A 26,516-nucleotide genomic window follows, 5' to 3' on the forward strand; every position below is an offset into this window, starting at 1 on the left:
CGGCCCCCCCCGCTCGGCGGCCCTCCCGGCATGCCCCGCGCGCGGGCGGCAGGGCGGGCTCTCGTCACACAAAGGCTCGGCGCTGGCAAAATGGCGGCGGCGGCGGCGGTAGCGGCGGCGGCGGGCGGCGAGGGCACCGCTAACAAAATGGAGGAGCCGCCCGCGGCGGCGGCGGCGGCGCAGACGGCGGCGGCGGCCCCGCCACCGCCCAACGGGGCGGGGAGTGCTGGGGACGCGCCCGCGAAGAGGTAACGGGGGGGGGTGGGGGGGGCTGTGGGGCCGCGCGCGCGCGCGGCTGGGCCTGACGGGGCCCGGGCCTGGCGTGCTGCGGGCTGAGGGGCCGCCGGGCCCGGGCCCTGCCCTTGTCCCTGTCCTTGTCCTTGTCCCTGTCCCTGTGGCCGTTGTTGATTTGCCTTCGTGTCCTAAGGGACACGGCCCGGGCCTGCCGGCCGCACGGGCTCCCCTCTGCGGCCCTGAGCCGAGCAGGCCGTCAGGGAGCTCCCGGGGCCTGGACGCGGAAGGAGTCGGGATCTCGATCTGGGGCATCGAGATTTTTGTTTATTACACTTAGGCCCAGCAGAAACGTTTCCTCGGGAAATGTAAATGTTCCCATAAGAGTGTAGGTAGTGCCGGCGGGATGGGTTTTGGAGCTCTGAACTGCTTTTTCTAACTGTTCTGTCAGTGGCTGGTATGCTGTAATAGGCAGTCATCGTTCATACTGCTGCGATATCTGGAGCAAAGCGTGTCTCTGTCTTATCCTTGGTGACTTACCAGTGAAGTTAGTTAGGAAGACATCTGAGTTTGGTGCCTTGAGAACAAGAGATGACTTGAAAGAGATGCCAGATCCTAAGTAAAGGTCATATGTTGGATATAAGTACAACATTACAGGAAATGTAAATAATAATCACTTCTGAGGATTATGGTTATCAGTCTGTAAATAGGAAGTTCATAAGCAGAAAAAGTTTGAACTGCATGTCACTTTCTCATGAGAACACTAACCTAATTTTGAGAAGTTTCATAGTTAGCAAAACTATTTTTTTTTTTTAATGCCAAGTAAGGACTGCATTTTTCCAGTTAATTTTTGTCCCCAGGCCTGAAATCTTATGTAGATGAGAATCAGCATTTTTAACTCTGTGTTCTGGGAGTGATCTGTTAGACTTTTGGTCAGATTTGTTTACCTGATGTGCCTGAGTTGTGCTACGCAGTTGGGCATCAGTCAGGTTCCCAGCCGCTGAAGGCTGTTACGCCGTGCTGCAAATCTGCAGCCTGACTAAGAGTTGGGAGATAAGAAAAAACTGCAGCCAGAAGTATGTTAGTTGGGGCTAGAGAAGGGTCTTCAGATCATCTTCCTCCCTCATGTTGAGTGTTTGATATTTGGAGGATATTCCTGTCTTGTCTTGGATTCTGGTTACAGCTCAAAGCTTGCCGTAGTTTGACTGTAGCAGTGCCTAGGTAGTATGGTTATAGGAATTGCTCTTAGATGAGACTTTCTGTAGCCTTGAAGCATTTCAGCTTGGAACGCAAGGAAAATCAAGGTAGATAAAATATCTTATGAAAGTAACTACTTGAATGCATTTTTTTTTTCTGTACGTCTTGCCTTTGCCACGGGGATGTTATTTTTCTGTATTTCTTGCATTAGCCTTGTTGTAAATGGATCACCGTTATTCACAGTTGTTCCTTATTGGGATGGGAATTTCACTCCCATTTTTTAATTCCCTAAATTTAATTTATTTCGTCTCCCATTTTTTAACTTAGCGATGCCTGCAGGCACGGTGTATTTATGGAGAGGATGTGGGGAACTCGCTTCTTCCTGCTGTCCAGAACTGCCTTTAAATGCTCAGTTGTTCTCGTACTTGGCAACCACAGTGTTTTCTGTGGCCACGTGCCTGCTTGTTCTCCTCCTTTTAGTGTGTTGGAGGATGCCCACGGATGGAGTTGTTGTCTGACGTCCTGCAAAAGAGAAACATTGCAGCCAACGTAGTTTCCTTGATATTTCTTTAGACCTAGCTGGATTTTGTTACACTGAATGTGATAAGAAATAATTTCTAGACTAATGTTTGTCTTTAATAGCAGGTACGGTGGCTTGCCTGAATTCTTTACAGGTATACGAAAGCTTGACGTGTGATAATCTGCTCTGGGAGCCTTAAATGTAGAGTTGCAAAGATCTCTGCATTGTACCCTGTGACTTTGAAGCAAGTTACACAGCAGTTCTACCTATGGGTAGCTTGAACAGTTCTCATTTGAGGAATTGCTGTAGAAAACCGGTGCATTATAACAATTATAACAGAAATGCTGAACTTCGTGTTATTTCTTCAGCAAAACAGAAGCTCGAGTGTTAAAAGAATTGTCCTGTCATAATCTGCTTTTGGATTTTTAATTTCTTGATTACTCAAGAATTTTTTTTGAAAGCACAAAGAAGGGAAAGCCTAAAATTTCCTTTTTTGATTAAATACAGTAAATGACTAAAGAACATTTTTTCATTATAGACCTCTCTTCCAACATACTAGTTATGTGCAGAACCTGGATCTCCTTTGTTGTTTAAGTGGTACATGATGGCCATAACTAAGGTCAAATACTATTAGCAGTTATGGCTGCATCCGTAAAGTACAATATTTGTGGCTGGAACAGCGTGGGTTGCCTTGTAGTAAAAATGAGGAACCCACTCAAATATCAAAATATCACACTTGATAAGCATCTGCATTTTTTTTTCCCTGCAGGCTGTTGTATCTGCTCAGTGATTTAATTTTTTTATTTTTGTTTGTATATTTGTATACAGTTTATTTTTATTTATATAGTTTGTGTATTTATATACAGTTTATTTTATTTGAATGCTGCTGTTCAGTGGCATTTGTCTTGTTAACTAATGGTGGTGTAGGCTGGTTGAAAAATAGGCATCACTTTGCGTTCTTTAATTATGATCTTCTGGAGCTTGTGTTCTGAAATAGGTAAAAACTATTCAATATGTTTGTTGAAAGGCACAGTGACTTGAATTTGTGTTGCCCAAAAATGGTATTAATTGGGGGGGGTGGGGGAAGATGGTGTAAAAAGAGTGTCACTGACATGAGTGCTTAGATACAGGATCACTTCGCTGAAATTCTTGTAGTGCAAGAATACAAATGTGGTAGGTCAAAGCATTATTGGTCTTAAAGGTGTTGAAGTATAGTATGTAAAGGAGAAAATAGGGCGTGTCTGGTCTGGAGCATCGCAAGGAGATGAAATTAGGCTTGCTTGGCTTTGAAGAGATTTAGCCTCTGAAACCAGAAGCTTTGGTTACGTTGTATAAATAACGTAGGAGAAAATAGTGGGTCTTAGGGATATAAGTTGTCTGCTGTTAGGAACTCTTAGTTGCAATGCCATTTGTAGCACTAATACTCTGAGTACCACCTTGTCGTCTTATTACTGTTTTGCAAATAAATGAATAGATGAAAGTTTGTGAGTTTTGATTTGTCTTGGGAATGCAAGAAGTTATGTTCTAAGAGGTGATATGACACTAATCAAATGCCAGAGTAGTTAATGTGTCCAATTATCTCTGTTTGCAGTGAAGGTGAACGACCAACTCAAAGTGAAAAAAGAAAAGAGAAGAGCGTCAAAAGAGGAGGACATCGCTTTGAGCCGTATGCTAACCCTGCTAGAAGATACCGAGCTTTTATTACAAATATTCCATTTGACGTCAAGTGGCAGTCTCTGAAAGACCTGGTCAAAGAGAAAGGTAATGTACAACCAGGGCTGACCAAGTGATGTCTGTCGTCTTACTCGTAGCTGACTTGGTAAGCTTAACAGTTGAAGTTCTGGGTGGACTTAGTGACAACGAGTTTTGCAGAAGGTCTCGAAGCCTTTTTTGGTGTTACACAATACCGTTCTCTGGCAGCCTTCCAGACGGATAGTTCCTTTGTAGGCACGTTGGCGTATTTTTAATAGTGCTTCGTCAGAGATTAAAAAGAGCATTTGTCTTATGGGTAGAAAAATAAAAAAGAAAAATGAGGCTTTTATCAGATCTTAGTCTTGACATGAGCAAAACTTTCTGAAGTATTTTAATGTCTTTAGGGTTATGAAGGTAGTCATATAATGTCAATCTGGTGTATGTATATGTAGCTGTTTTTCTAATCTTCGTAGCGATTTGTGCTTAGATAAAGATCCATACTGCAATTGGATAGCAGTAAAAATGTATTTAAGGGTGACCTGCAAAGAAGAAAAACCAGGTTTGTGCTTTAGTACAAGCAACATGGGTAGGGCTTTGGAAATCAAGTTCGTGATGTTTTCCTCCATCCCTACTTGTATTTAACTTACACTTGTAAATGGGAACCTTCTTAGTTTGTTGACCTTAGCACCTTCATCTCTTCAAGAAGATGATGAAATTGAGCTGATTACTCTCAGGTGGTGACAAGTCTAAATGCATCTTCTTGGCTCACTTGATATTATTTCTTTAAGTTGATGCCCAGCCTACAAGTTTTCAACTCAGTTTGGAAGTGCAGTGGAGTGGCAAGAAAATACTTGGCTTCTCCATCATTAAAATGTCTCAAAACCTGTTAGGCCTAAGTAGTACGAGCATTGCTCTTGTGGGTCACTTCTAAAATACATACCATCAGACATACGTGTCTTGCATAACAGTGATCGATGTTCACTTGTGTTTGAACTCGGTAAGGAACTCGGTGGTTAGTGACTTCACAAGTTGTGGCCTAATGAATCGGGGAAAAAAATAAAATTTCCAAAATGGTTTTACAACGTCTGTCTGTGGAGGCAAAATGGAGCTGCTTAGTCTGCGTAGTGAGCTTCAGGACTATAAGCCCTGGCAAACTTCCATAATTAGAGGCTGTGAAATGTTGATGCTTGAGATGCAACGATGGTTTCTTGTAATCTGAAGAACTGCAGTCTTAAGACTGCTTTAACAGGCCCTAATTATGCATGGTCCCCTGTCCTAAGCTGTGTTTGCACTTAGCTACACGAGATGCATTGGTTAATAGGAGTATCTGTATGTGTAGATGTCTAATTTTAAGTGCTGTGTTGAATTCCGTTCCAAGTGTCTTGTGGTTTCTCTCCAGTTCACGTGGATGGAAAAGTCCGATGTGAGATTGTTTCCTGCCTTGCTGTTCAGCTGCTCATTCCAGCAGATAATCCTAGGGGAACATTGAAACCTCTTCAGTCTGTCTGCAGGGCTTGTCTACGTATTGAGAAGCATTGTTCTTGGTTTTTGGGACTGCTTGTTAAAACATAACAGTTTAGATTTGCTGCGTAGTTGTGATTCATTCTAATTAGTCCCAGACTTCTACCAAATTGGTGCTCTTGTGCTGTGCTTGAACTTGCTGAATCGGTGCTTTTTGATATAAGGCATAGTAGTTCCAAGAACCAGGAATGTGGCTGTGGAAAAACCTAAACGTGAGAATTCTTGGTTTGTAAGCGTAAGAATTACAGGCCAAACGTTCAAGGCTTTGAGAGCATGTGAAATGGATCTGTACGCAAAGGGTAAACGTAGGTGATTCATGACTATTGCATTGCTTGGCAGTCATAAAGACGGAAGCTGTTAGCAGCAATGGCATAGCAGGTTACCGAACGTAGGAGGAGTTCACCTCTGTCGGCTCTTTTGTGTCAGTAAGTATGGGTTAGGAGACATTAGCTTTGAGGTCTCATATTTCTGCAATTTGGTTTTTTCAGATGCGTACATCTGAAATCTGCTAAAGGTGACATCTCTCAAGAGTAATGCCTTGGTTTAGTCATTTCAGTGATTTTGTTGGTGAAAGTCAATTACAGGTGTGCAGTATAACACAGTTATTAACAAAATAAAAAAATGTTCTTGTTTGAAACTCCCTTGTATTGGCTGACAAACACAAGGTTCTACTAAACTGAGGTAATCAGCATTGATAACTGGTAATTGGTAAGTGGCTTCAGGAGAAGAATGAGGCAGCAGTTCTGTGTGGAATTGGAATCTAACGGTAAACATAACGTGATTGAGTGATAAATACTGGTCTTAATCTGTCCTCCCCAAAACGGCTCTGTTTTGGGGAGCAAAATGGTAATGCTTGGTGGCAGCTGGTATACATAATGTGATACTATGTAATTAAAAAAAAAAAAAAGGAGTTTGAGATATTTATGGATCCTTTTAGGAAATAGAGAACTTTGTATCTTAAACCTTTTCCCTGACAAGAGTAGCAAGGTGGCATACAACACAAGGAGAAATGTTAGCTGTAGGATCTGCTTTGTTGCAAAGCTAGGAGTAGTTACAGTCACGGGGGCAGTCGTCACATCAGGATACAAAGATTTCAGGACATGCTAGGGACTACTTGTATTAGCATGGTTTTAACCTCATACTTAAAGCATAAACATGGTATCTGACAGGCATGCTTACCCCTTCATATCAGAATCTGAACGTGTGAACAGATATGAGGAAAAAACCAAAGCTGTTCCCAGCTTAAACTTGCTATGAAGAAAAGCAACCACCAAACTTTATGTGGTGCCTTCTTTCTCCATCTTGAGTAATTGTTAGAGTCTTTGTGACCTCTTGAAGATGTAACTCATGCCCTCTTGTTACTGGACTTGAACACAGGTACTGTTGAGCACTTCTGCTGGTTTGGTTCGGACAGCTGTTGCTCTGGTACCTGAACACAGCTCTTCCTGGAAGGCCACCCGGGTTTCAGTGCTAAAGAAGATTCTGTTGCAGCGTGCTTTCACGCTGAACTTCTTGGTGGGCAAAGGGAAAAGGATGACTTAGTCAATGTAGAAGTGCCGATTTATCTGACTTTCCTCCTGCCCTTACTTTCAGTAGGTGTGCTAATGAGTTCTAAACAGGACCGTACCTTGGTACAGAATGGTTCCTTTTCCTAGCAAGAAAATTACTTAAAATTGGATCTTCCTCAGTCTTTCAGCCTCTTCCCCACTTGTACATTTCCTGCCATTCTCATTCTTCATCGTTAGGTACCACAACCAGCTTTGTGCAAGATAGTTAAACTTAAAGCTGTAGCTTACTACTACTAACACTTGCCTGTTTCTCTTTCTGTGAAATGAACAGGATTTCACTGAATGTCAAAATATCTTAGATGAGGATCGTGCTGTTCTCTCTGCATTTCACAGCTGGATGCTAGTGGCAATTTAATTTATTTCACAGATAAAGTCCATATTCAAAACCTTACAGATAAGTAGTCAGCAGGTAGTTGGCTTGAATGAGGCTAAAGGAAGTCTATAATTACCTTTCTTCTGCTGGGAAATAAGGAGTGTTCCTTACCTGTGGGAGGTGATCTGCTGGGTTCCTTTTCCTTGTATTAGGGTACTCACGTGACTTTTTACAGACAGCAGAAAAGTGGTTTTTACTCTTCAGTCTGTTCTTTGCAGTTCAAAGCTATAGTCAAATGCAACTAGAGTAATTTATCTGCAGAAGAATTCCCGCAGTTATCTTAATGTGAACTGTAATGACTTGACTGAAACTTGGTGCCAAGCTTTTCATTGTGGCAAGTGGTACGTTGGTGTGATGTCCTGCTACCCTCAATAAGGGGGTTGGTATATACTGCTCCTTTCTTGTTTTAGCACAGCATCTCAGTTGTACCTTTGTTATCTGAAGATGTTTCAGCTTGATTCACTTTTTGACTGAAGCAGAAAGCTTTCTGCAGTGAGAAGTCAACTGCAGTAAGTTAACTATTTGGCATTTTAATCATTTGTAGTTTTAAGATCTCTTTCATTGTTGAAAAGAATTGACTGCTTTCAAATGTCAAAACTTGACAGTATTCTTCAGGTGGATGTGAGAACACCAAGGTATCTTTTTTAATGTATTTACATGTATGGTGACTGCAGATAGCAAGGTTTGATAATACAAATGTGTAGTGGGGCTTTACAGCAGGACATGTGGAGTGTTCTTAAAAAAAAAAAAATAATAAAAAGAACAAGTAGCCAAGAGCTGCAGTGACTGCAAGCTTTTAATTTCTATTTTCTCTTTTTGCATAATTTTTGCCATTTAGGACCGTGCAGTCATTAACTTGTGTACCTAATTGCCAGAGTTAGGTTGTCAGCACTAATACTGAAGTCTGGTGTTTGAGTACAGAGCTTCACTGAAATGTCTTGAGAAGCCATCAGTGGAGGTCAGTAACTTATAACAGGACTTTCAAATGTAAATGTTGCGTGTGTTTTCTTAAGTAAATTTTGTATTTCTGCTGTTGCTGTTAAATTTAATGGAAATTTTACCATCTTGGAAAATCTACATAATTTTTACTAAGAGCAGAAATTGTACTTGATGTTCTTGAGCTGACTGCCACCTTGCAGCAGCTTTGTGCAAGATGTGGTACAGTCAGCTTCCTAGTAAGATAGACTGAGGAGTTTTCAGTATCACTTGAATGCTAACAATATCTTAAGCAAGTATCTTAAACTTTAATTGGACTATCTACACTGAAAGCTTTAATACTAATAGACTTTGAAAAATGGTGGTGGGATCTGAGCGTATCTTCGTGTTACTTTCATTGTTCTAACCATCTTTTCCAGGTGGTCCTTCAGTGGATTCAGTGAGCTTTGCACTTCATCTGTTCTTCCAGGGCTCTTTAAGAACCAAAATTACCCATCCTTGTTTTTCTGGTCTCTTTCATGCAAGAGTGGGACTACAGGAGAAATAACGTGTTTCCTCTTCGGGAAGATTGTTTTTCTTCTCCCCTTTTGCACAGACAGCGTAAAAAGCTATAGTTACAGTCTGTTCTCTTCCCTGCCCACCCTGGAGCTTTTCAGTGGTTGCCAGTCATGAGATCTATGCACTGTACAGGAAGGAGTAACTGGCCAATTCCAAATTGTCTTATGTTGAAGGCATTAGACTTCTGATGGCATGGTCTTCCTTCATGAATCATTCACTTTACAGTTTTTTCTAAAAATGATGGAAATCCAGGTAGTCTTGGTGATGTCTTGAGTGGCTACTTTCTCCTTAGTTTTGACCCTGTGAGACAAAGAAACTACCATTTTATAGAGCATTTACCACTTCTTCATTTTCTGTGCTCCTCCTGTTGCCGAGACTTTTGTCTTTGGACTTCTCAGAGAGAATCATATTGCCCAACTTCATAATCTTCAAAGTTGATGTCTACGTCTGAGTCTGTTATCCTAGGTACTTCCTAGATACCTCTGTAGGGCCAGGTGAATCCATTTGAGCCATGCCTTGAGTTACCATGTACTTACATGAGCTTCCTGAACAATACAGGAGAAAATCTGAATGCTGACAGACTAACCTTGCCTGAACACGTAAATTTTCCGTGCAGGTAAACTTCTGCATGGAAATTTGAGGAAATGTGACTGGTGTGAAATAGCACTTAGTCTTAAGTAACGATAGACATTCTTTTAGTTCGTATTTCTAGTTACTGTATTGACTGCTGCTTCAGTCTTTTGTTTTAGGAAACAAAAGGTTTCTGAGCTTTCTCAAATGTGAGGTTTAAAGAAGTCTGCTCTACCTTCAGTCTTAAAGACACCAATGGGGAACATATTCCTTAATCACATTTGCATTAACTTAGAGCTATTGGCTCAAAGATTCTGCAAATTTTATCTGCCCTTGGAGGCTGATCTGGTAACTACAGAATCAGAGAATGGTTGGAAGGGACCTTGAACATCATTTAGTTCCAACCCTCACTGAATCAGCTTGTCCAAAGCCCATCCAGCCTGGCCTTTAACACTCCCCTGCTTTCCTGCAGCCCCCTTTAGGTACCGAGAGGGCCACTCTAAGGTCTCCCCAGAGCCTTCTCTTCTCCAGGCTGAACAACCCCAACTCCCTCAGCCTGTCTTTGAAGGAGAGGTGCTCCAGGCTCTTAATCATCTTGGTGGCCCTCCTCTGGACTCGTTCTAATATGTCGCTGTCCTTCTTGTGCTCCAGGTGGGGTCTCATGAGAGCAGAGGGAGAGAATTGCCTCCCTTGCCCTTCTGATCATGATTCTTTTGATGCGACCGAGGATACAGTTGGCTTTCTGGGCTGCAAGCTCACACTGCTGGCTCATGGTTAGTTTTTCGTTAATTAGCAGCCCCAAATGCTTCTCAGTAAGGCTGCTCCCAGCTTGTTCATGTTTGGAATTGCCCTGACCCAGCTGCAGCACCTTGCACTTGTCGTCGTTGGACTTTGTGAAGTTTGTACAGGTCAACCTCTCAAGCCTGCCAAGGTCCATCTGGAGGGGAAAAACTTAGGCTGTGGTTTTTTCATTTATTTATTTTTTGAAAGTTAAGTAGTCTTTTCTTGTGCTAGCAGAAGGAAAATCTTCTTACGTGTTTTTCAGGTGAGAAGTGCATTTTTATTGTAGTTGTTCTGTAATCTGGACTTGTCTTGGATACTGATCTTCTACGCTATTTGTATGACCCCCCCCTCCCTTTGGTGTGCTTTTTGGCTATACAGGAAATTCAGATGCCCTTTTAAAGGAAAACAGCTCTTTCAAGGTCTGTTTTGTTTTTAATACAGGTGTCTCTAAGGCTCGAATGTGAAGTATCGAGCAAAACTAACAAACTTTCTTAAGTGATTACACCATTGCCTCTGTAGTAGACTCCAGGAAATCTTGTTGTTCAGGGGTCAAATTAGCATATGTTAAATTGTATTTAATATATTATGCTCAAGCTTGGCAAACTTTTTCTGGGACGTGTTTGTGTGCATTTTAAGAGATGTAGCTGGCTTTGATTAATGGTTGGGAGAGGAGAGCCCTCAGTCCAGAGCCTAAATATTGTTATTAGGAGAAATGAGTTACGGATCTATAACCTGTCATCTCTGGGGTCTCTGAAATGGAGTGGTTTTTGTGTCGTAGGGAATCTGAGAATTTGTTGTTCTCGATAAAAGTTCGGTTGGACTCTGGCTGCTGCTGTTGAGATGGATGGCTTCAGAATGACCTGGTAACGCTGAATATTTTGACTGGCCGCATGGGCCCCGTGTACCACCAAGGATGATGCTGGGATGACTGTTTACAGTGCAGTCCCTTTCACTGCAGTTCCATGGATACACGATCTCATAGTGCTCAGGTTGTAGGTGGTAATTAAACACTCTAATCTCTCCTGGCCCTTTCAAAGGGATTTGTTAGCCTCTACCAGTCTTGAACACTTCGTATCCTCATGGAAGCATGAATGGATCTCACTGCTTATTCTGCCAAGCTAACTACTCTCTGGCTGGAATGCTGATATTGCTTAATTATTTTCAAAATCAGAAATGGAGAGGGAAAAAAATGTAATTTCATTAAGCATTCCTTTTCTTCCAGCTTCTAGAAAAAATGTGGGATGTTCACTTTGGATAATGACACTAGGTGTCCGATAAATGACCAGTCCTGTGGGAGGTGAGGCTGAGCACTCCTCTCTGTCCCTTGCAAAAAGGTAGACCATCGAATGTGAGCTTCTAGATCCCTGCTTAGAGTATGTTACCAGTATTTAGGTTTGGTTGTTGTTTCCCGTGAAGACTGCTTTCTTTTCATCTTTCAGATAGTGTAACTTGGAGTCCTATCTTAAACTTAAAAAGCAGAACTTATAAAACCAGAAAAAAAAGTATTAAAAGAAAAAGTTTTTCAGTTATTCTGAATATATTCTGTATGCCAGTCACTTCAAAGGCAGCAGCCATTTTGATAGTCATGTTCCGGAGGTACGTGATATGGTTATGTGGTCAGTTGAGGAAAAAAGCAATCCTAGTCTTGTGAGGAAAGGTGCAAATATAGTTTCCTAGTGCACTTTGCCTTTTACTGTAGACTCTTGTCTTGAGGGCGAACGTGACAGACAGTTAAACACTAACCTAAAAAATACCGAACCTAAAAATGGACTTAAATTTTGCTGTGACTTAAAGGCTGAACTGCTGAAATAAAAAGTAGGCAGTGAGTGGTCTCTTGGTCTGTTGGTCAGTCTGATCCCCTTTTGGGACGTTTACCAGAGGAAAAATCCTGAGAAATGCAAGCAGCTGTTTGAGTTCTGGACTGTGGAGACAAAATCGTGTGCTATGTGAAGTGAAGGAAACTTGTTCTTGCAGACTTCCCCATGGATTTGGATTGCCTCAAGTAACGAGTGAGCACTAAAGGTCGAGGAAATTGGTATTGTGGAAATAGCTGGCTTTTGAAGTGGAGGAAAATCAAGAACATGTTCAAGTCTTAAAATGTTACTGCATACCTGTAATTGTCCAGTTTTGTGGTTTAGAGAACATGGAGTGTTTCTGGGCTTTCTTATAAGGCAGAGGCTCCATACACGGTTGTTGATTGTTCTAAATTCCCATTGTTTTCTTGGCTTTTCTCCCTTGGTATATGTGTCGTCTGGAATCTGATTTGTAGTTGGTGAGGTAACATACGTGGAGCTCTTAATGGACGCTGAAGGAAAGTCAAGGGTAAGTGTTTGAGAGAATTTCTTCTGTGGATTTTCTACATGACAAATGTAACTGTATGGTGGCGTGGAGCGAAAGGAAGTCAGGAAGGTAGAGAAGTGTGTATGCTTAGTGGCTATAACAGGATTGCTTAAAAGCTTCTTTGGGGCTGGGGAGGCGGGGGGCTGGGGACTTGTAAGAGCAGTGTTAGGGTGGTCTTCCACTGTGCTCAGGTGGCGTTGGCTGTTTGAAGTACCCATGGACACTAGCAGTATGTATAGTGGTACGGAAGGTTAACTTGTGTTTTGGAAAACGTTACTGTAGTGGTTTGCTGAATTTGTAAGGCCAGTGTGCAAAAGCAGGTTCTGGAAACTATACTTCCCGTGCCAGTAAACAGAAGTTAATTTCCAAGTTAAACGTATATTGCCTTTATAGGTACTTAAGTCAATTAGTCCAGTGAAAGTATCTTGCAGGGAAAAAATTCACAGTAGGAGTTCACTTAACTGTACTGAAGGATATGGATTTAGGGTGAGAGAATATGGCGAGGATTTGTCTGTATGACAGAGAAGAACAGTTGATGTGGAGTGTATGGTATTTTTCTTGGAGATCCTGGACTTAGTTCTGCTTGTTACAACTTCAGAAACTACAGTTTAATCCTGTTATTGTATAAGAAATTATATCTTATGGAATTCAAGTAATGAAGGCTTTATTGGGTAAGATTACATTTATTTTTGCCCCTAGGGTTAACTAATGTGATTTGACTTTTTTTTAAAGTGTTTTGTGCTTTTACTTACTTTATTTTTTTTTCTTCCCTCCTCTGCTTGTTACTCGCCTCTGAAATCAAATCATCAGGGATGCGCGTAAGTTCACTTATGAATTCATAGCAAGAAATAAGGAAACTCTTAAGATACGAACAGCGTTCTTAGATGTCTTGTATCTTCACAGTGTTGTTGAATTCAAGATGGAAGAAAGCATGAAAAAGGCTGCAGAGGTTTTGAACAAGCATAGTCTTGGTGGAAGACCATTGAAAGTGAAAGAAGTAAGACTCGCATCTGTTCTTTTAGTATCTTGGATTTAAGGTGAAGGGGATACCTCTTAGTCAAGCTTTATGGCTGACTCATTTGCGGATAAGAATATTTGACGAAGTAGAACTCTTCAAATAGAATTTAAAAAGACACATGGCTTTCTTTATTACCAACACCTATTGCCAAACTTGAGTTTGAACTCAGTTGTCAAGACTAAGCTTGACTTAAGGAATAGGTGCTACTGATAGCAGTGCAGAACGTGGATAAAGCAAGTGTTTGGCTCTAACTGCAGGTGTACTTCTTTATGATTCGATAAAGAAACCTGCGTAAGTATTTTGTTCTTGACTGACTTTTCCCATTTAATTCTGCACCATAATGAATGTATTTTACAAACAATTCCATAGAATAAGATGGTTTCTGAAATACTTTGAAGTTTTATTTCCGTTCTAATGGCTTTTCTGTTAGCAATCACTGTAACACGCTCAACTGTACTGTGAGTTACTCCTTATCTATTGACAGGTTTAAAGCCTTATCCCAATACTTTGGGAACTGTAGCTGCATCAAAGGTCCAATTAAAAATCAAGAGAGACTTCCTTCAGTGTTAGCGGTGATGCTTGGCCTTATGGTATGCAAGCTATATTTTTGGCTAAGCAAGCTGTGTTCTGCTGTGTCTGCCCCATCTCCCAGTGGTTGGGGAAAAGATATCTGCATGATGGGAAGCATGTGCACAAGGTCCACTTCTAGCAATCTGCATTCTGAGGAGCACTTGAGGAGAAGAATGGAGAGAGCAAGTGGCAGCACTTCTTGGAACTGGCAGATTTAAAAAGTAATAAATTCTGGGGGCAGTAGTCTGCTTCTCACTGCAAGCTATCTCCTGGCACTGTGACCTCTTGTGCCCTTTAAAGGAAGTGAGAGGTGAAATGGAAGGCTCAAAGAACAGTTCCATCTGAAAGTTATCAGGCACTGACTTTTCTGAGGTGCTTTTGGAAGAAAGTGGGCCATGTGTGGATCTGTTTTGCTGTTAATGGCATACCGTTAGAACTGGAAATCAGGTTGTGCCCTTGGTATCAGTCCTTGAAAAGAAGTGGTTGTGAATTGACCAAGTCTTCACAAAACAACTGTCATACGTGAATATTTCTGCTTGTATGGTATAGACAGAACAGAAATTTATAGTTGAAATCAGCAAAGAAGCATGTTATTACTTTTAAGGGGTTCAGCACCATTTATCCCATGTGCTGCAGTCTGCCTCTGCAGGAGGAGTTAAGTTCTTGTAGATGACCATTAGAATTAGTTTTGCCAACTGCCTGGTACATACCTCTCCGTGTTGGCTGTCTCATTGCTGAGAAACACAAAAGCCTTCGTGTGATTGACCAAAAAAATAATAGCTTTCACATGATTAATCCAGCTATCATTTCTCCTGTTTTCAGAAACGTACTACTTTTTGCCTTAAAATTCAGATGAAGACTAAAATTCATGTAAATATCTTTTAACACTTCTGTGTTCCTGACTAATTAATTCTATTTTGATGTTTCACTTTCTTCAGTAGTCTTGTGATACTGGTACATTTTGCTCGCTGAATACAGTGTGACAGTTCCAACTTAAGTGACATAAGTTTACCATGTATTATGAAGGTACTTGTCTTCACTTTCAGTATGAAGCGAAGCTACGATAGCTTTATCTCCTTGCTGGAAGTCTTCATCCTATACTTCATATTTTCTAACATACCCTAAAATCATGAGGTTTGGTAGTAATACAGTGATACTTTTTTTTCAGTTTGGAAACCTAGTGTGAGTGGGGGAAAAAGAGCTGCCCAAACCACTCTTTGTGAACTTTTACACGCTGTATCTTGTCTTGTAAGGAAGTCTAACTGCAAGATAAATGAGTTGTTGTACTGTTTTGAGGATGCCAAAGTTAATCAGTGTTTGTCTTCTAAGGCCTCCCCAGTACTGTTCTGTCTTTAGAACAAATGCGGCTGTGGGGTTTATTGTTGGTGTTAAATAATAGATACGCACCTGCAGAATCAGGGGGAAATGCATGGATAGGAGTAACTTGCTAACTTGAAGTGTGCTGGTGCGTTGATTTGAAAATTTAAAAAATAATAATTAAAAAAAAAAAGGAAGTTGGCTGAAGGTCTATAGGGACCTTGTATAAATGAATATCCCCTTTGACTTTTGGCCTTGCCACTAAATCCTCATACATCCGTTGGAATACGGATGAACTTAATATGTTGTTTGTGTTTTTTTTTAGGATCCTGATGGCGAGCATGCCAGGAGAGCAATGCAGAAAGTCATGGCAGCTGGTGGAATGGGTATTGGTCCGGGCCCAGGTGGCCCTGGAATGCTCAATATCCCACCTAGTATACTCAACAATCCCAACATACCCAATGAGATCATCCATGCCTTACAGGCAGGGAGACTTGGAAGCACTGTCTTTGTTGCAAATGTAAGCGTTGTGTGGTCTCTGAACAGGGTCTAAACTGAGTAGAATCTAATGAATTAGAGGAAAAGCTGTAGACTTCCAGCTCTAGTATTCTGTGACTAGTCTTGTTCTCTTCAGTTGGAACACCTGCTGAGTGGGAAGTAAGTTTTCACTCTAATGTATGAACAAAAAATGAGAACTTCCTCTTGAAAGGTATGCCCTGTTGTGGATATAGTATAAAAACAAACATTTCGGTATGCACATACAGCAAGAATAGGACTAGTTTTCAAATCCTAAAACTGATCTTGATGTGGAGAAAATGTCTTGTTTGAAGGAGGGGCAGTGGGAACGTATTTAAGCAAGTTCAGTGGTGAGACACCAAGTTAGGTAAGAATCTAGAGAATATGAAATTGTAGAAGGTCTGAGGGGTTTGTTCAGCTTTAAAGGAAGAAGGTGAAAGGGATAATTGATTGTTGTCTCCAGCACCCTGACTCACATGATACAGAGAAGATGGAACCAGACTCTTTGCAGTGGACGCCAGTTGGAAGATGGGCAATACCATTTAAATACTAGAATTATTTCTTTTTACTTTGAGACAGGTGCAATAAGGGAGAGACTGCCAAAAGACTGTACGCGCTTAAGTGTTCAGAGCTGAGCTGGACATAGCCCTGAACAACCTGAACTAATTATACTTGTTCTCAGCAATAAGTTAGAGTAATGACCTTCAGAAGTTCTTTCCAGCCTAAATTATTCTGCGATTCTCTTTGCTAGTGAAGTTGTAAGATTAAGTTGTATCCTATATACTGCAGTGCTTGATAACTTGTATTTTTGAATGAAGCTAAAAACAATGCATTTAGCATTCTCTAGCATTCTGTTGTTTAAATTTTATCCCATCTCTGTGAAGATGACTACTTCTCAGGATTGCAGATACCAGGAAAGGAAACTGATGAACACTGAAGATATTCTTTGGATGGAAAGCTTTCTCATGCTTCTAATGTTACTTATCTTCCAGCTGGATTACAAGGTTGGGTGGAAGAAACTGAAAGAAGTATTCAGCATGGCTGGTGTTGTGGTTCGGGCAGACATCTTAGAAGATAAAGATGGCAAGAGTCGTGGGATCGGCACTGTCACTTTTGAACAAGCTATAGAGGCTGTTCAGGCTATATGTATCCTTGAAGAGTATTACTGGCAAATAGTAGACAGGTTTGGCACTCCATCCTGCACTAGCTTCCAAGAGTTTGCAAATAACTGTTAAGAAAAGCAGAATGAAAATAAGTTGTAGTATTAAAACTGAGGATATTGCCTTATTTTGCTAAGTGAAGCCATTGCAGTGTAGGGAAACCGAAAAGGAGAAAAAATATCTTGAAATAATTATTTTTGTTTGCTCAAAATCATTAACAAATAGATGTGAGTTTCTAGGCCAAATAGTAAATTTTGTCTGTCAGAGCTAGTATTGAATTAAAATGCAATTTCTAAGAAAAGATTTGTCTTAAATCCTGTAATGGAGGTAAAGGAGGAGTGAGACGGATCCAGCTGCAGTGTAAGCAGGCTTGATCTGGTGTGTTTCTCTGTCAGCCATACTACACTGCAAGCTGTGCTTTGCTATGTAACAGTCTACCCACACAAACACAAAATTGCAGTGTGGATACTGTTACGTGCTTGATCTCTCAACTTGGGTCTATGGTGTGGAAGGAGGGAAGTGTTTGAACACCTTGGCTGGTTTTGAGACATTTTAAGTGGTGTCTTAATGTCTTTAATATGAATCAGAAGACTTTTTGTAACTCATGTTTTAATTTTGAAAACAGAAACTATTTGAATATGCAGTAATTAGGTTTGGAAGCTTTTCAGTTTTGGAGAAAGCAAAAGAGTATTTGATAACCTGTGAATTACAGTATAAGAAGCTACCTGGAGTCTAGTGGTTTTCTGATAGGGTTTTTATATTCCCCATCAGATAGTATGTGGAGTTCTAAGACTTTTTGTGGTTCCAGTGCTTGAAAGATGATCCTTAATGAAATGAAAGCAATGTTTAATGGGCAGCTGCTGTTTGACAGACCAATGCATGTAAAAATGGTAAGTACATTCAGATTCTTACTACTTTTTGAACTGATAATGTGCTCCTGACTTTTTTTTTGGATGATGTGTGGCTTCAAGGTTGGTGTGACCTTCCCAGGGCAAACAAAGGTAAATAGCATATCATGACAGAGAAGTACAGCCCTGTACTTCACATCTCATTTCTAACTCATGGGTTGAAATACTGGGGGAAATGAGTTCTGTTTAAAGGACTTGGCCTAATACCTAATGATGTCAACTCACACAGTTGTTGAAGGTTATTTCTAATTATTTTTCTAAAAGACAATCATAAATATAGTAAGGATTACTTTAGCTTTCTCTAATTACCTTTTTTTAAAAAGGTAGGAAATCATTCTAGTAAGAAAGCAGGCTAGAGTCATGTACAAACTTAATGTATCAAATTATTTTTAGGATGAACGAGCCTTTCCAAAAGGAGATTTCTTTCCTCCAGAGCGACCACAACAACTTCCTCGTAAGTCTCTGCTGTATGACTGAACATGTTATGTTTTTAACTTGTCTTCACAGCAACTTGAATATTTGCAAAATGAGACTCAATTTGAAAGCATTCTGCTCTCAGGTTTGCATTTAAAGAGATTTCCTGTATATTCCTGGATGACATTTATTACTGAGTTAATCTGCTGGCAAACAAAGCTGAGTTGTTAAGAGTCCATAGGAAACTTGTGCTCAAGAGGTACTGCCTCTGTAGCCTGCCATATGTGGGAGGAACAGATGAATAAATAGAACACAACTAAAAACTATGAGCTGTTGTTAAGATGTGTAGGCAACTTTTGCTGCTCCCCATATGCTCAAACCCAGCCCTAGTAAAGCTCAAGTTCAGCCTCCTGAAAACTGGGATTCAAACGGCCTTAATATCTAAGAGGGAAATAATAGATAAGTTTCAGTCTTGTTCTTTTTGGATACTTCCTTCAGCTTATAGCTCAAAGTTTGTCTTAAAAACAGTATCCCATTTGTGTTCTCAAAGCTTCCAAGTCTCTTGATTGTAAGTTGAAGGTCCTGATGCCTTCTAGAACTATTGTTAATAATAGGATTTAATGGAAATTTCATCAGTTTGTAAAGAAGAGTGTGCACCCTTTTATGTACTGGTATTCTGGGTGTCTAATGGTTTTCCTTCAATTGAAAGGGCTGAGTTGAGGACTTGAGAATCTTCCAGGTCTTCAGGTTTCCTAGGGGAATAAATATATAAATACTAGAAGGGAAGGTGCACGGAGGACAGAGCCAGGCTCTTTTTGTGTTGCCCAGTACAAGGACAAGAGGCAAACTGAAATAAAAGGCTCCGTCTAAACATATGGAAACATTTTTATTTTTTTTTACTGTGTGGGTCACTGAGTACTGGAGCAACAGGTTGCCCAGAGAGGTAATAGAGTCTCCATCCTTCGAGGTATTCAAAGGTTGTCTGTATGTGGTCCAGGGTAATGGGCTGTAGGTTACCCTGCTTGATGTGGGGGATCTGTGCCAGATTACCTCCAGAGGTCCCTTGTTACCTTGACCATTCTGTGATAAGATAATGAAAGTGTTGAGTAGGAGTAGGCTGGGTCAGAAAGGAGAATTAATGGTAAGGAAAAGCCCTACTGTCTTACAGCTGAAACTGTTCTAAAATATCTGTAATTCTGTTAATTCAGCCAGAATTTTTAAGAATGTTTTCTTAGTCATGGAAAGAAAACCTGTGTATGCTGCTAACTTGAATAATTCTCTATCAATCCATCCTTTAATTAGTCAATTTTCTGTGTATCTACCAGAACCTTGTTCAGCAGCTGTAGCGTCCACAGGTTTTTTTACTGCTGCCATGACTTTCTGTAATGGTATACCTCGTCAAGAGAAAATCACTGCTTTTCTGTTTAATTATTGTTGTATGAAATAGAACAAATAATGATGGAAACGTATTTCTTGGCCTTTAAGTGGGGGGATGGGAGGGAGGAATGGTATCTTGTGGTGTTGTAAAACATAATTCAATGCTTCCCGAGATCATTATGTTGAAATGTAAACAAGGAAGTCCTATTCTCGTAAGGAAAGAATGCTATTAAGCTGTTTGATTCAAGTGCAAGCAGAGAACTTTTTCTTCCTGATCCACTCTGAGGAAAATGAGTTTTTTTTATTTGACTGGGGAATCCTTTATTCACTTGGGTACAGGAAGAATCAAAATTGTGTCTGAGAATGATATATATTTTTCGTTTGCCTAGGAAAGAGGCTGGCTGTGTGCTCTGAATTCTATAGGTGGCTGTCATTAATAGGTGGAACCTTGCAGTTATTTAAATTATTAGCTGCAAGGGAACCTTGGCAAACATGGAAATAAGCCTTTTATCAATCAAAGGTAACATTGTGAAAAGGTTAGAAGTTCTTTATACTAAATTGCCCACTCTTTCCTCCTTAGATTAAGGAGTTGCACAAAATAAGCAGTGTTCTAGCCAGTTATTTTTCAGGAGTCAGCTTAAAACCAACCAAAAAAAAATCAACTTTTCTCAGCAGTAAGATAAAACATAGATGATGAAGAAAATATTTGGGATTAATTTCCAGTCTACTTCAAGACACATCTACTCTAGATTTACACTTTCATGCATTAAGTACATACCCCAAAGTGGGAACACAGCAAGCTTTTTGGAGAATAGAAGTCAATTACTTAAGAATAAAACTTGCTGTTTTGTCAAATTATGGAAACAAGGCTTTTTTGATATCTGAATATTTTCTTCAGATGGTCTTGGTGGTATTGGCATGGGATTAGGACCTGGAGGTCAACCTATTGATGCAAATCATTTAAACAAAGGCATGGGAATGGGCAACATGGGACCTGGAGGTAAGAAGATTACTCCTATGCTTTGTTTCATGAGAGCTTTAAGCTGTATAGAAGGGTAGATAGCTTTGTTTGCCTACACAAAAAGTTGAAGTGTATTAGGAGTGTTAAAGCCAAATGAGTTTTTCTTCAGCTAAATCATGAGCTTGATAACAGAAACTTGAACCTAACCGACTGCTCCATTTTTATTTTTTACCATGGTAAGGGCACAGCTCTCATTTTCTGACTCTTGAGCATGAGCAGCAGACACTGCAAATATACATAAAACTTCTAAAACCATCTGTCACTCTTAACACTTGTTAGTGGGCTTGCAAATCTATGTTTAGGATATATTTAAATAGCAAAAAGTTTTAAAGAGCCACCTAAAAAGTAGCACACACTCAGCTTTCAGTTTGTAAATGCCTATGGTTTTTTCCACTTCCTGCTTTTATTTCTTGAGAAGGAATGTTGCAATCTACTTGAAGAGCTAGCAAATGTAAGCTTTCCAGTTCAGAGTGGATGTGCTGTATGATTTCTTTCTACAGCCAATCTAATGGCTGATGGTTTGTAGAATTACATCTGCTACATAAAGCTTTCTCTTTTATTTTGAGGAATGGGAATGGAAGGCATGGGCTTTGGAATGAATAAAATGGGAGGTAAGCTGTGTTTTTTGAAATGTATATAGCTTATTTTTTTTGAAAGTCGTGTAAACTTAGCCATATATGCCTAGCAGGCATTTGTTTTCTTTGGAATTGTCACCAATTTAGTGATGACTTCTGTTTTTGAGTATTAGTAAAACTGCTGTAGATGTGTGGGGAAGGGTTAAAGCCTCAGAGAAAATATGACCAGTGGTTTGGTCATGAGACTTTTAAAACTTGGCCTTGATTTAGGAGATAAGTTGTGACCAAATTCTGACCACAGTTTGTGAATCTGTGGTACAGCGTTGTCTTGGTGCCTATGGAAATGATCTGAGAAAAAAGCTTATTTTGGTGAACTGTAGTGTTAAGTTGAAATGCTAAAGCGTCCCTGGAAAATCCTTTCTTTTAGGAATGGAAGGTCCGTTTGGTGGCATGGAAAACATCGGGCGCTTTCCAGCTGGAATGAACATGGGCAGAATGAGTGGTAGGCATTAGTTTTGTGTGTTTTTTTGGTTAGTTTTAATATTAAGCTTCTGAGTTCAACAGCAGTCCTTGGTCTCTGAAACTGTAGCACCGGAGACTGGTCTTATTCCTCTTCCCAGCTTTTATTGGAAAAAACTTAAGGCTTACATCTCATGCAGTGTCTGCAAGGCACTTACGGCCTCTAAGCTACAAATAACAAGTGGTTCATAGAAGTTGCCTTCAAGGACTGCTTTGGAAAGATAAACTGTGCTCTGACTGTATTCACCAAAAAGACTTCTCCAAGGCAAAGTGTCTTGTCCGTGTTGAGAAGAGTCCTGGAGTTTTGTTCTTGTTTTTCTGGGGGTTGTGTTTTGGTCTCAAAAAGACATAATAAAACGATCAGGAGGACATAATAAAAGTTTGCCTTGCTGTTAATCTTTAAAAACTATGCCTATAGTAAAATGTTGATACCCTGAAGAACATATCAGACTTAATCTTTACAGAGATGGATCGTGCCATGGGTGGAGGATTTGAGAGAGAATTTGGAAGAAGTGAAATGGGAATGTCTCGTAGTTTTGGAGACACCTTGGAGAGAGGAATAGGTCAGTATACGAAGCTAAGTACTTACACTACCTACTGGAAATACCTGAACTGTGCGTAAAAAATGTGCATGTTTGTTGTAACAAAACAGACCATATTTTACACATAGCTCCTCTAACACTTTGATCAAACAGTAATTTCAGTTATTAACTTATTACTCTTGCTGCACAATCCCCAGGGTATTGTACAGGACAGCTAGCAGCTAAAATTATATTTAAAATACTACTTTCGCCACCTGAACTCCTGGGTTTTCATAGACATTCAAACTTCTCTCCTTGTTTGCACATCATTTTTTTGTTCTTTTTTTTCTTTGAAGCTTTTATTGTGCATATGGAACTTAAACTTTTTAGGAAGGAGTAAACTCTTGCACATGGACTAATGAGGTTACCAGCCCCTTAAAACGGTTTGTGTTCATGGTGATCTATGTAATCAACAGTGGTACTTGTTTTCCCGTCTGAAATAACTCTGCTTCATATTCTGCAGCAGCACACACATTAGGTGGTCACTTTTTTTGAATAATGATGGTCTAAAGGATTTCAGTAGCGTATGCAACACAAGCACATGTTTGGTTTTAGTCTGTGTTTGACTATTGTTAAATTGTGTGTTCTGTTCCAGGTGGTGGAAATGCCAGCATTCCTGGGATTGAGAGGATGGCACCTGGCATTGATCGTATGGGCTCGGGAATGGAAAGGATACCCTCTGGGATGGGGCATGGGATGGAGAGAGTAGGGTCGGAAATAGACAGGATGGGTCTTGTTTTGGATCGCATGAGTTCCAATGTGGAGCGGATCGGTTCTGGAATTGACCGAATGGCCCCTCTGGGCATAGATCACATGGCTCCTAACATTGAGAGGATGGGACCAGCTATTGAGAGAATGGGTTCTGGCATAGAAAGAATGGGCTCTGGAATAGGCTTTGGCATTGAGAGAATGGGCGCTGCCATTGAACGCGTTGGTACCGCTATGGATAGAATGGGATCAGGTGTAGAACGAATGGGGTCTGGCATGGATAGGATGGGTATAGGTATGGAGCGTATGGTCCCTGCTGGAATGGGAACTGGAATGGGTCAGGTCATAGAGAGGATGCCAGGTGGCTTGGATCGCATAGGTGCCAATCCTATGGAAAGAATAGGAATAGATCGTATGGGTGCTGCTAGCATGGAGAGAATGGGCTTGGAGCGCATTGGAGCCACTAATATGGAAAGAATGGGTCCTGCTATGGGACAGGGCATGGGAGCAGGCATAGATCGCATGGGACTTGCAATGGGAAGCAATTTTGAAAGACCAATGGATATGGAACGTGGAAACTTTGCAGGCAATTTTGCAGGCTCCCTTGGAGGAACTGGAGGACCTGCAGCTGGGGTGGCCAGAAAAGCCTGTCAGATATTTGTGAGAAATGTGAGTAGCCTTCATCCTATTGCTCCGCGTTGATTTCTTTTGTGTTCTTTTGACTTTAGTTACAATATTTAATACTGCATGCTGACAAATGTGGGGTTGGGCAGGCCTTTGTGAGTTGAAGCCATTTTCTTAACAGGAGAAAAGCTTTCTGCGTATGAAAATGACGGTGCTGAACTATGGCTCCCCAGGATGGAGAACATGTTTTGAAGAGACGGAAGTACTGACAAGTCGTTTAACAGTTCCTCAGTAATTGTTCTTCTTTTTCACAGCTGCCTTTTGATTTTACATGGAAAATGCTGAAAGATAAATTTAATGAATGTGGTAAGTTATTATATCACTGGCGATCTTTACTGAGAATTGAATAGGACTTACAGAGCTAGGAATTACCTTTATGTCCCTGACACTACTACCTTAACTAAAATTTCACTCAGACTTGGGGAAACATTAGATATTCATGTTGACAAGTGGTTTGGGGATGTTTACCATCCTGCTATGCCGGCAAGAGTCCTACAGTATTGAGAAGAAATAAATGTTTTGACTGTCTAGTTGATAACCCAGTCAATGCATGCTCCTTCTCAGCTCAGCTCTCAAGGGCTGGATTTATTATGTGGATAGCCTCTCTGTAGTTACAGAGAGAGACAGGAACAGATATATGGAAGCCCAGGATGAATGATGAGATTCATTTCCTACAGCAAAAAGCTGAGAACTACTGAAAAGCACTGGCAAGATGCTTTATTTTGAAGTGAACGTATTTGGGAAAACTGTCCTTAAAAGAACCTTAAATTAGTAATAGCAATAATAAAAGAAAAACGAAGAAACTGGGGAGCTAAAAATTCCTGAATCAGCTGCATATTGTTAGGTGTATTTATGTCCAGCTCATGAGACGTTTGACCTTTTGGAAAGCTAGTCCCACATAGATTTCTTGCTTGCTACAGTGACCAATTTCCAATATTATCCTGTGGAATAAGCTAACTTTCTAGAGGACCAATTAGCATAATTCATTAGAGCTTTCTGCTGCTTTGAGAACCATCGTGCTCTTTAACAGACTTTGTGAGCATGCTTTTCTTTTCAGAGGCTTAGATAAGCTACTAATGGTTGAGGTAGGCTGTTAGCTTCTGGGGGACTTTTCATGGCAGTGGTCACTGATAAAATTGTCCTAGAGCGTTAAGTTTCAAAGTAATGCTAGTTTCTAAAGGTATGCTTTCTGTGGCTTAAGGTAGAGAACTTTAAATCAATACAATTGTGTGGTATGTACTAGATTAAACAAGAACCTTTCTTTTTCTTTTGAAGGTCATGTGCTGTATGCCGATATCAAGATGGAAAATGGGAAGTCTAAGGGATGTGGTGTGGTTAGATTTGAGTCCCCAGAAGTAGCTGAGAGAGCCTGCCGTATGATGAATGGGATACAGCTTCGTGGGAGGGAGATTGACGTGCGAATTGATAGAAATGCTTAAGTAGTTGCTTTTTTAACACTGATACCAGATTTTCGAATTTGTATTTTTTCTTGTTAACCATTTTAATTTGACTGGATGTAAAGGTGTTTAAAACAGTTCAATTGCTTTCTGGAGTAATTTTAATTACTTTTTTAACAAATGGATTTCCATTTTACTGTTTTTGCATTGAAACTGCAATGTGCACAATCTTTTTTTTTGTAGTTGTGGCATCTTGTTGACATTACAGATGTAAACAGTATGACTTTGATAATAAATGCAAGTTAAAGATTTCAGTCATTGCATCTGTTACTGACAGCACATCCCTATGCTTGCAAAAATATCTGTAAACTGAGTACAGTAAACTAGAATTTTTATTCTCTTGTGAAGTGTCAAGAAAGTGTACCTTTGGGTTGTCAGATCATGACAGTATGAATTAGACTTTAAAACAATGCACTTGAACATTCATGCTAGTACTCGAATGTCTTTAGCCTATCGGTTTCCTGTGTTCAGACCTGGTAGGTAAACTACTCTTAGCAAAAGTACTGGGGCTGATAGCTTGATCTCTCTCCAGTGGCAATGCTGATTCAAAAAATAAAGTATTCTGCACCTTCAGTTTTCAGTGCCATTCTGAAGGCCTGAACTAAAGAGGGATTTAAAAACCCCATGCTTTTTTCTAGCAGGGGCTTCAGTGGGGGCCGGGTGTGTCAGTCCCAGTTGGGAGCAAGGACCAGTATGTGAGTGGGAAACATCTGGTACAGGTAAAAAGGCAGGAGGTGGGATATTTCACCTTTTTATACAACAAGTATAGTTTTAATTAAGCAAATTGAAAGTGATTATTTGGGTCAGAATTCTTGTTGCAGGAGAGATGAAACTTTATGCTAAAGGATTAGAAAAAAGGAGTAAAAAGCCATTTGAAGTGTAATCATGCAATTAATGTTAAAAGTAAAGCTTATTAGACTTTTCTTCAGGTAAAAGGTTCCTCTCTGTTTCATGATATTCCTGAATTGCGCTGCCACAATCAGAGTAGCCAGAAATCCTAGACGTGGAAAACCAGCTTGAATTAGATACTTTAGAGCTACTGTGTATGGGGAGGGAGGGGGATGGATGCTTCGCAACTTCAACACTTTCTCCCCTTCAACCTCCAGCCCCTAAGTTTCAAGATAACATACTTTTCAAAAATGTTTTCTGTACGCTTCAAGCTAATGAATTTTAGTTTCTTTTGCTTTTTCAGTCACAAAAAGCTAGCATAAAATAAACGCCCTTTCCAAAAGCTCATTCTCATGCCAATTGTCCTTCAGTTACACTCACAGAAGCACTTACAGGATGTACAGCTCAATTTACACAAAGTTTTTATATTGCAGTTCAGTAATGGACAGTTCTCTTGCACAGCTCTGCTGTTGAAAGGTAATCTGATGCAGGGAAGTGTAGGAATCTCAAATCA

The 26,516-nt window shown here is 40.4% G+C and overlaps 1 protein-coding gene across 3 annotated transcripts; it reads left to right on the forward strand.

Annotated features, from left to right (window-relative positions):
• On the forward strand, positions 1-25,368 carry HNRNPM (heterogeneous nuclear ribonucleoprotein M). 3 transcript variants are annotated; one of them, XR_005814776.1, is made up of 16 exons: positions 1-248; positions 3,540-3,709; positions 12,219-12,271; positions 13,100-13,107; positions 13,193-13,286; positions 15,520-15,714; positions 16,703-16,856; positions 17,711-17,760; positions 18,172-18,232; positions 20,468-20,569; positions 21,157-21,201; positions 21,593-21,667; positions 22,149-22,247; positions 22,861-23,642; positions 23,779-23,963; positions 24,933-24,966. XR_005814776.1 is itself a non-coding variant. In XM_040537993.1 (16 exons), exons 1-16 carry the CDS (start codon positions 31-33, stop codon positions 25,094-25,096), a joined length of 2,322 nt encoding a protein of 773 aa, XP_040393927.1. In that variant the 5' UTR covers positions 4-30; the 3' UTR covers positions 25,097-25,368. The 3 variants fall into 3 exon arrangements, 2 of the variants coding, with proteins under 2 accessions (XP_040393927.1, XP_040393928.1); XM_040537993.1 differs by having other exon boundaries at positions 4-248; positions 23,912-23,963; positions 24,933-25,368; XM_040537994.1 differs by lacking the exon at positions 20,468-20,569 and having other exon boundaries at positions 7-248; positions 23,912-23,963; positions 24,933-25,368.
• Positions 25,369-26,516: the final 1,148 nt, after the last annotated feature.

This window comes from Cygnus olor, chromosome 26 (assembly GCF_009769625.2).
Source record: "Cygnus olor isolate bCygOlo1 chromosome 26, bCygOlo1.pri.v2, whole genome shotgun sequence".
NCBI lineage: Eukaryota > Metazoa > Chordata > Aves > Anseriformes > Anatidae > Cygnus > Cygnus olor.

Excerpts from the sequence above, each read along its gene's own strand:
- HNRNPM (XM_040537993.1), top strand. The coding sequence starts at position 31 with ATGCCCCGCGCGCGGGCGGCAGGGCGGGCTCTCGTCACACAAAGGCTC. Across the intron at positions 13,287-15,519 it reads GACCATTGAAAGTGAAAGAA|GATCCTGATGGCGAGCATGC; the intron begins GTAAGACTCGCA and ends GTTTTTTTTTAG. Across the intron at positions 23,643-23,911 it reads GTCAGATATTTGTGAGAAAT|CTGCCTTTTGATTTTACATG; the intron begins GTGAGTAGCCTT and ends TCTTTTTCACAG.